At 39.3% G+C, this 9,230-nt stretch overlaps 1 protein-coding gene across 1 annotated transcript in view; it reads right to left on the minus strand.

Annotated features, from left to right (window-relative positions):
* The window catches only part of LOC119422432 (general transcription factor 3C polypeptide 1), a 46,449-nt gene extending 37,774 nt beyond the window's left edge, over window positions 1–8,675 (minus strand). Inside the window, exons 1-15 of the mRNA XM_037689804.1 lie at window positions 8,220–8,675; window positions 7,539–7,748; window positions 7,227–7,403; window positions 6,995–7,138; window positions 6,713–6,809; window positions 6,503–6,629; window positions 5,202–5,387; window positions 3,506–3,621; window positions 3,297–3,349; window positions 2,855–3,210; window positions 2,700–2,768; window positions 1,024–1,151; window positions 844–932; window positions 594–747; window positions 236–339 (exon numbers count right to left, since the gene is read on the minus strand). Of these exons, the coding sequence (XP_037545732.1) occupies window positions 236–339; window positions 594–747; window positions 844–932; window positions 1,024–1,151; window positions 2,700–2,768; window positions 2,855–3,210; window positions 3,297–3,349; window positions 3,506–3,621; window positions 5,202–5,387; window positions 6,503–6,629; window positions 6,713–6,809; window positions 6,995–7,138; window positions 7,227–7,403; window positions 7,539–7,748; window positions 8,220–8,443 (2,234 nt within the window). The 5' untranslated portion in view covers window positions 8,444–8,675. The remainder of the gene's footprint in view (window positions 1–235; window positions 340–593; window positions 748–843; window positions 933–1,023; window positions 1,152–2,699; window positions 2,769–2,854; window positions 3,211–3,296; window positions 3,350–3,505; window positions 3,622–5,201; window positions 5,388–6,502; window positions 6,630–6,712; window positions 6,810–6,994; window positions 7,139–7,226; window positions 7,404–7,538; window positions 7,749–8,219) is intronic.
* Window positions 8,676–9,230: the final 555 nt, after the last annotated feature.

Consider the following 9,230-nt stretch of genomic DNA (forward strand, 5'->3'; position numbering starts at 1 on the left):
ATATATATATATAAACAGCACCTTTTATATCAGTGAGTTATTTGATGGAATGGCCGATGTCCAATATTTAACTTTATTGCTAATATCAGCCGATACAAATACCATGCCGATAATATATAATAATGTACATCCCTAAACTGTAGTCCTCAGTGTCAAAAAATAAATTATATGCATCCTCACATGAAGAGAAAAATACAAAAACAGGCTGAACTCTGAGTTTACTGCTTCTGCTCACCGTACAGCTGAAGCCGAGCTGGAGATTTTGAACCGAATCTGCTCGATAAGTTGGCTAATCCTCTCATCGTTGGGCTCAATGGATGGATGAGCGATCACGTCAACCTACATGTGCAACAGAACCGGTGCAGACAGAAGAGTTAGTTTGTGATTACATCTGGCATGTGGTGCTAGCTACAACATATTCTGCATCACTGATCATGTGTTATAATTTAAAGATTTGTTGCGAACAAAATGTGGAAAAAAACTTGCAGTGAAGTTGCCGTATTTGAGTAAAAATTGAATCTCTTTCCATTTCTGGCTACAAACGCTTCCATTCCTTCTCGGTTTTGAATCTATATGAAGTGCAGTGCACGCACCTTTTTGGTGATCCCGTCCTGTATAACTGTGGTTGTGTAAAGCTTAACCACGCCTTCTCTAAACAGAGAGTGGACGAGGCGTAAAATAGTCTTCTTGCAGCACCTCGTACTGACACCGTCCTGCTTCTCTTCAGCATTGATCAATTTTTGCAACCTATAACGTAAACATCACAAACGAGTTTTTCCTCATACTTTCGTTACTGTACAATGAAATGCTTTGAAAAGCAGGCAAAATCTCTAACAAACTGACGGGAAAAGGCCCTCTATGACTTTGAAGTTAGTGACAGCCTCAATAATCAAGTTCCTTCTCTTGAGCAAGCGGTACGTCTCATGAGATCTCTGAAGGAAGGAGAAAAAAAGAACAGATAAGCTTTGACTTATCTGAACCAAAGGAGGAAACAAACCACTGGAAATGACTCATTGAGCTTACCTGTGACAGGAAAACATGATCAGCAACGACAATCTTGTTGCTTTCAGCATCATTCACTGCATCACTCTGGGGCACAGAGCTGTCAGGAGTTTTGTTGGACTGATTTTCTTCCTCAACTGCAGTTTGGTCTGTTATATAAAAATACAAATTAAATATGAAAACAAGACAATCCTAACAAAACATACACATTGTAGCTTCAAAAAAAAAAAAAAGACCTGAACAAAAAGATTTGGCTTTACAGAAGTCCCTCGCTACTTCGCGGTTCGACTTTCGCGGACTCGCTCTTTCGCAGTTTTTCAAAGTAAGACTGTACACGAGAAAAGAAAAAAAAACAATTGTACAGGACACATGATTGTTAACTTTAATATTACTCGTGTGATTGGGACAGTACTGGATACTGTACAGTAAAAAGTTAACGAAAAATAAAATACTTCAGACAGGCGCTGTCATTTTGTTGTTTTCTGTCAATAAGCCTACACTGTATCCCAATTCATAATGACTACATTTCCCAGAAGACAACAGTGCCCCGTCCAGAAGCCCTGTTGCCTTCTGCTGAAATATTACTGGGAAAGTTTTGATCTGATCCGAAAAATTTCGGTGCTTATTCATAGTGACTTCGGTTCCCAGCGGATGCAGAGAGCTGCATGGAACCCACCGGACCGGAACCAGAGCAAAACAGAACCGGACCTCCAGATAAATCGGTCAGTCTGAGAGCTGCTTGCCAACTCACGAGGACTTCCTTAGTGTTTCCCTTAGATAACTTGTGGGGCGCTCATCTCATCTCATCCGTGATTTTTGTGGTGGTGGTGGTGGGGGGATAGACGGAGACACGTCCTGAGCTGCGCAGTGCGCTGTTTATACAGACAATTTTACAGTAGGGTGGGGGAGAGGAGAGAGACAAGAGACACATCTCAGCCGCGTGCTGTCTGTACCGACAGTTTATTTTACGTTTTGTTTCTGGTTTTTTTTTTTTTTTTTTTTGGGGGGGGGGGGGGGGGGGTGTCCAGTGTGAGGGTTTAGCATGAGGGAAGAGGCTGCTTTTAGCTTTTTAGCTAGCACACCTGCATTGCCAGCCACTAGTTTAGCTTTACGTCAATGCGACAGGTGGTTTGGGTTGAGGGGTTCGGTAGACTGGGCACTTGGGTCTGTTGACCGGGCGGGGCGCCCCGCTTGTATAATGGTAGGGGAAACGCTGTCTACCGGAACTCCCCCCATCCAGATTTGGAATCAATAGGACTCACTGTCTGGACCCGTGCTGGCCATCCGAAGGTCCGGCTCCCTCCAAAATGCGTTTTGATGTTTTAAGGTCTGCACAGAACCAGACCAGAACTGGAGCAGAGCTGGCAGGGTGGGTCTGCCGGACCGGAACCGAGCCGCTGTTTCTGCAGAGCTGGTGGGTAAAATTTTGCAGTACTGTGCAGTACATAAACGTATGTTGATAAAATGATGTAGGTTTAAGAGTTTAGAACATTGCAAGAGTGTGGGAAGAGTTTCTAAAGCCTTAAAATAAATATCAATACTAAAATAAATATAAAGTTCCTACTTCGCAGATTTTCACTTATCGCGGGGGTGTCCGGAACCTAACCCGCACAATAAACGAGGAACTACCGTACAGGAAAAAGTTTCTACAGGGTCAATGTTTGATACGTTCTGAAGTGAATCTGTTCACTCATTACCTGGTGCAGGAACAGAACCAGAGTCCGGTGTTGTACTGGTCGTAGGTCCAGTGCAGGCTGGGGTTTCACCTAAGAAATGACAAGTTTAAGAAACAGCCCAATATGAAGCTGGAAATGATAAAACCTACTAAATTAGTTGTCAAAGCAGCCCTTACATTCAGCTTGTGTAGACTGGACACTGGGAGTGTCAGGCTGTGTCTGTTCTGGTGCCACATGGTCTTTTTCCTCTGAAGTTTTTCTTTGTCCTGACTTTCCTCTTGCTTTACCACCATTTGCACCAGACTTTTCATCCCCAACATCCTCTGTACTGCCAACACACGTCTGCTGTTCTTCTGCGTCTTTATTCCCACTTCTACCTGCCTTCTTTTTCCTCTTTGCTGCAGTTTTGCAGGTTGTGTTTGACAGAAAATTTGAGGTTGCTGGTGTTTCGGTGGCAGCAGAGGAGCACAGGAGCTTCGTTCGTTCCCGCTCCTTAGCGAACAGTTGGAAAGGATCGCTGACACCCACACACCTGCCAAAAGATGCAAGAACTTTGGTTCAACAGGGTGAGGCTGAGAAAACAAGTTAAAAGTTTATTCTCATTTTTTGGACACAAACTTCTTGCTGATAAATTTTGTAATCCTCTGCCGGCCAACGTCCTCCATAAATCCCTGCATAGTCAAACATAAAATGAAAACCAGATCAAAAATAACATGGTTGAATATTTCCCGTGCGTAACGTTCACATTTCCGTCCCAGCCATCTCAGTTTAATCGTCACTAATACCATTTCTCTTTAGGTAGGAGAAATAAAGTGCCACTGTCTTACCTTAATCAGACCATCCTTCAGGAGCTTTCGCCACACCATACGTGATTCTAGTTGACCAATGTTCATTTTTAAAGAAATATCTCTCTGTGAGCATCCTTTTGTACCAGAAGACAATACTGAAACAAACGAAAGAAAAACAGGAAGTAACTTAGCATTTCACTTTATGTGGGTTATATCGATTTTTATCAATAAATTCAAAATAAATAAAACTAACTGTCCCACCGTGCATTAAAAATCTCATAAAACCTTCAACTTTATAGTAAAGTTTTTATTTGTTAAAATTGCAAAACACAATCTTCATTACAGCTTCAGTGATGATTTTCCTTAGAGGAAAAAGCCCCATTATTTGAATTAAATCTGAGACTTTTTAAACAACAAATCAAGAAGAAGGATAATAAAGATGAAAAACATCTGATTTTGCACATAATTTATGGGTGATGGACTTTAAAACCTAAATTTTTTACCAAACAAGATGAAAAGAAAAGACTTTTCTCTACTATCTAATAGATAGGCCAGGACCTAGCTGTCCAAATGTAAAAGAAATATTCACATTAAGACAACAGAGTTTTTACTCTTTTGAGATTGAGCGAGTACTGTGTCACATGTTTTACTTTGAACACCTACTCCACCTGGACTGCACAACAGGGGGTATCATCCATCCATCCATCCATCCATCCATCCATCCATCCATCCATCCAACCAACCAACCAACCAACCATCCATCCATCAGCTTTACCTGCTTAAAACAAAACTCTTAATTTAAAAAAGGCTTTGGATTAAGGGGACAAAAATAAGCACAACTAAAAAGTTCCTCAAGAAACTTTTTGACAGGGACTGCCACATGGCAGCCATTTAAAATTTTTGATTTGTAATACCGATACTATACGTTGGTGTTCGTGCTCAGTTACGACCATACCAAATTTCAGCTCAACATGGCAAAAAAAATCAATGAGTTATAGTCAATTTTTATTTTAATCTTTGGTGCCATTTTTGATTTGGAGTCAGTATGTGATGGGGAACATTCTCAGCTATAACCACACCAAATTTCAGTAATTGAGGCAGCCATCTTGAACCAAAATGGCTCCAAAAGTTAATCAGTGTTTTGTTTGGAAAACTCTTAGTCATGTGACTTCAATGTGGCAATTAGACACTGTTGAGTTCTCTGCGTTTTTCTATGAGAAAAATGGTGGCTTTGTTTGCTAATTACATCGACATGGTAACTCTAAATGTCAATTAAAGTAATAGCACACATCACGGTTCCAAGCCGGTCGTTTTGATACAAGATTTGTTGGGGTACACGTTGCGGTTCGAGCCACAAAGTTGATAGAAGAACAAGACCCTTTTCAGGTGGATAATAGGCGACTGTCTTCAGGCAGTCAACAATTATTTTCTCAGAGATGTAACATTCTATCAGTGTCTCCAGACAAGAGTCGTTCAAAAGTTTTGTATTGAACTATTTGTTAAAAGGAGTTAATATTATGGTTACAAATGTTTTGACATTTGCTATTTCCTTGATTACAGAAGACAAAATCCTTTAGACATTTTAAGTTGTTTTAAAAAGGAAAATATTTAAAAATTTTGTCTTCTTTTTTTTTACTAACTATTGTTTCTTGCAGCTGTTGACAACCTGAATGAATCCCTCCTTTGCCTCAGTGATTAGTTCCATAACAGAGAGGAAAGCAGTGATCAAACCTACTGATGTCATAAGCCTGAGATAGCAAGTCCCTCTCCATGATCCGCCCCATGAAAGGGCCATGTCTTCTTCTCACTCCAATGTAGTCGTCGTCGTCTTCCTCCTCGTCTTCCTCCTCTTCAGCGTTTGCACCGTTCTTCTTTGCATACGGCTTTAATAGTTTCACGCAGCGCACCAACACTTTACTGCCTGGAACATGAGAGGAAATAAAATAAATGATTTTTACATCAATATGCCAAAAGACTTATTAATTAAAACTTGTCTAAATCATTATAAATGTTAATTTTTGTACTTTTCTGTAATTATAACTATGAGTGATTTCATAAGCTTTTGCTTCACCATAAAAAATACAAAATACAGATCTAAAAAAATTAAATAACATTTAATGTAGCACTGTGCTTGGTAACGTTCCTGTTTTGTTTTACACAATAAGGATGAGAAACATGTAAAATAATAAATTTATTGAAGCCCAATCTTTTCTGAGTACCGTATTTGTGCCTTTAAATGATACTATGTCAAACTGCAACCATTTACATGCATTTTTAAGCATTCAAGATCTTCTGGAATCTGGTCAAATAGTAATTTTGCTTCAAAATTCCTGACAAGTAGGTTCTGGATTCAACTTGCAGCTAAAGTCTTCTTGTGTGCTTGCTGGTTCTCTCAGAGAATGTGGGGTTTACTCCAGGTTTCTCAGTTCAAAAATATGCATGTTTCATAAGTTAAAATTCTAAACTGACCCTAAGCAAAACTGCTGGCATTGCCCCACAGAACCTCACTGACCTACACAAGGCGAGGTCCGTGAACAAAGCCAGGGTAATTTTGGCAGATCCTGATCACCCACTCCATGGTGAGTTCAAGTTGATGCAGGTATCTGCTGCTCAGGTGTAGGAAGAACAGACTGAAAAACTCATTCATCCCTGTAGTGGTCAAGCTTCTCAATGAACAGTGATGATTTCATTTATTATTTTAATGTCTCAATGTCTTGTCTATGGATGTTTTGTGTGAGACTACTGACTGAAACAAATTGACTCTTGGGGATAATAAAGATTCTTGAACTTGAAGTCCGAAGGTGAGTGGCCGATGGTCTCTATGTGGAGCTATAATGAATCTTGTGATATGTCCAGGGTGTACCCCGTCTCTCGGCCAACGACTGCTGAAGATAGACACCAGCTACCTCTAGCTGTACATTTTTATATTCAGTACCGTTTTGATTTTAACTGTGACTTTTAGTTGACATCAACAAAACTCAATAGATTTGTTAAATATGCTTGGGCATGGTTAAAAGTAATGGATGCATAAGTTACCATTTTTATTGGTGCAAGGTTTGGCGCTGGGGTCCAAGTCCTCTAAAGGGTAATGGCAAAACTCAATCAGCTTGCCAAATCGCATGTAGTTAAATAAACGCTTAAAAGTACCGTCGTCAGGCAAATTCTGAAGGGAAAAAAAAAAAGCCCCACACAAAATTAGTCACAACAAAGAAAAAGACAAAGACAACTGCACACAGAGACACTCACCAGATACACTCTGAGCATGTCCATTGTGGCAAACTGTTCAGGTGTCTGCTGGAGGAAGTTGGATACGCATTCCATCAGAAAGTCGTATTTGGTCCGCCTGAGAGAGCAGAAGGAAGGGATTTTATAACAAAAGAAGGAGTGAGAGGATTTAAAGATAAAGATACATGATATGTAATTATTGTGAAGCACTTTGGTCAGCTGTGGTTGTTGTAAATGTGCTATATAAATAAATTTTGACTTGACATTAGAGTTGACACAGAGAACGAAATGAATTGAACAAACCTGTTAACATGGAAGCGTTTGAGCAGGAGGAGAATGGAATACTGCGTATTTCCTGTCTTAAGTCGTTCGGCGTAAGACTGTGTGGTGATCAGATCGTGCTTTATCAAGGACTTCCTAAAGTAGTGCACTTTTCGAGCATCTGCACTGCTCACAAAAGAAAGACAAAAAAACGAGACTGTTACGTCCATTTTTTTTTACAAAACGATAGCATAACTGGCAGAATGTTTCCTACTTGAAAAGGTTTCCATGCAGATTTTTTTGCAGCTCTCCTTGCCAGCGTGCTCGACCCACTCTTTCCAATACGCAGTAAGAATCACTGCTGAGTTTTAGGTCGGGATCGCCACCGGGTCCAATCAGAGTATGAAACCGCAGAGCCTGAGAAGCCACGATAACAAGTTTTCGTCCATATCTGACAAAGTGAAAGAAAAAAAATGAAATTCAAACGTGAAACATCAGGAATATAATGAGGTCCTAGATTGTGAAATCAAGCTGCCGACATCCAAATGAAGATGGATCATTCTACTATTAAATTATCTTTACAAACATTTTCAGAGCCTCGTCCAAGCTAATAAGCGGGGTGAAGGACTTGGAGCGGATTTGCTTTGTGACATTCTTCCTCTCTTTGAAGGCGGCACAGGAGCCTTGTATCCCATCCTTGTTGTCAGGAACGCTATGAATTGGATAGATGTCTCTGCATTCAACTGAAATCTTCTCTCCTGTTTCAACCCCCGTCTCTGGGTCGGTGGCCTTAAACCTTTAGACACACAACACAAAACCCCAGAGGATGATAGTTTTAAACTAGTAAAATTACCTTCTTGCAAACAAAACATGTAAAATCTTCAGAAACTCCAAGTTTATTCTACTATACTGCAGTTCTGAAAGGTATACTGATGGAAATAAAAACAAAGACTGCTTTAAGAGAAAAAGAGCATGCAATTTGGGGGGTGGGGGGATCAAAACATTGTGCTTTGTTTATGTTTTGATTGTAAACTAACTAACCTTTGAATTTGGGAGAAAGAAAGGGAATTAACTGAGAATTTCACAAACTACAAGATCAGAAGTTACACAAAGTTCATTGCATCAATAAAACTAGCATTAAACGTGTTCAAGAATAAACTACATGTTTTCAAGCTTTGACTAAGTGGAGAGTAAGTAACAAAGTAGTCTCATTAAATGTTGACCTGGTAGTTTGTAACTAATTTAAGGACCAACATCCCATCGTCACCTGTCAAACAGCTCAACATCTTCTCTCTCCTGCGGAAGTTCGTAGAATCTCAGGTCGGTGTTGTTGACAAGATATTTCCAGATTAATCCCGCCTTGGTACTATCGTCGAGCTTCAGGGGAAACGATGGCTGTCTATTCTCGAGCCGTATCCAAAGAGTGGGGATGGTTATCCCGTCCAGACCCTCCAAAGAAACCTCATCTATAACGATGCTAAGCGAATCCATGAGCTAACGCTGCTTGTTAGCTAACATGCTAGCTGTCTGTCGGTTTGTCTTGTGTGATAGACGTTTTATTTTTTATTTTTAAGACTATCTTTTTGCGTACTTACTGCCGGTTAAAATAATCACGTTAGTAAGAACAAAGATAAAATGAAATAAACGCATTAAACTATGATGTTTACAAAGTTACACTACCACAACGCCATATTTGAATACGTTATAAATGAACCTTACGTCATACGTCATTTCTCTACGACAAGCCCAAAGGGACAAAAACAAACAAAAAATCCTACAAGGCAGCGTTCAGTGAATGTTTGATCAAAAGCAACGGTATTTACCTTTTAGATTTTACTTGTTTTTAGTTTATTTCTATCTATATTATATCCTAACACATCAAATACTAGTCTGCCTTACAATGGAAGTAATGGAATTGGAATTAATTAATTCACTACACTTAAACCATATTTTTATTATTCATCTTGTTATAAGAATATGGACAGGCTTGATTTTTGAATATAGCTTGACATATTAGCCTAAAAATAAAATACGAAACATGTTACGCAGGCATACTTTATGATTAAACGTGTTATCTGTGTTGTCATAATTCAAAGAGAAATACAGCTGAGACTATAGAATACAGCTATAGATCATCTTCTAATGTAATGAAAATCATGATCTAAAATTACATTTATACAAAAATCAATTGAACTAAAAGTTGAAATTGTTTTTTGTAAAGACCCATGTTAACTAGATAAACTTTGCAGCTTTAAGTTGTCAACTAAAAATAATAAGC

This window comes from Nematolebias whitei, chromosome 16, assembly GCF_014905685.2.
Source record: "Nematolebias whitei isolate Nwh7 chromosome 16, NemWhi1, whole genome shotgun sequence".
NCBI classification, from domain to species: domain Eukaryota; kingdom Metazoa; phylum Chordata; class Actinopteri; order Cyprinodontiformes; family Rivulidae; genus Nematolebias; species Nematolebias whitei.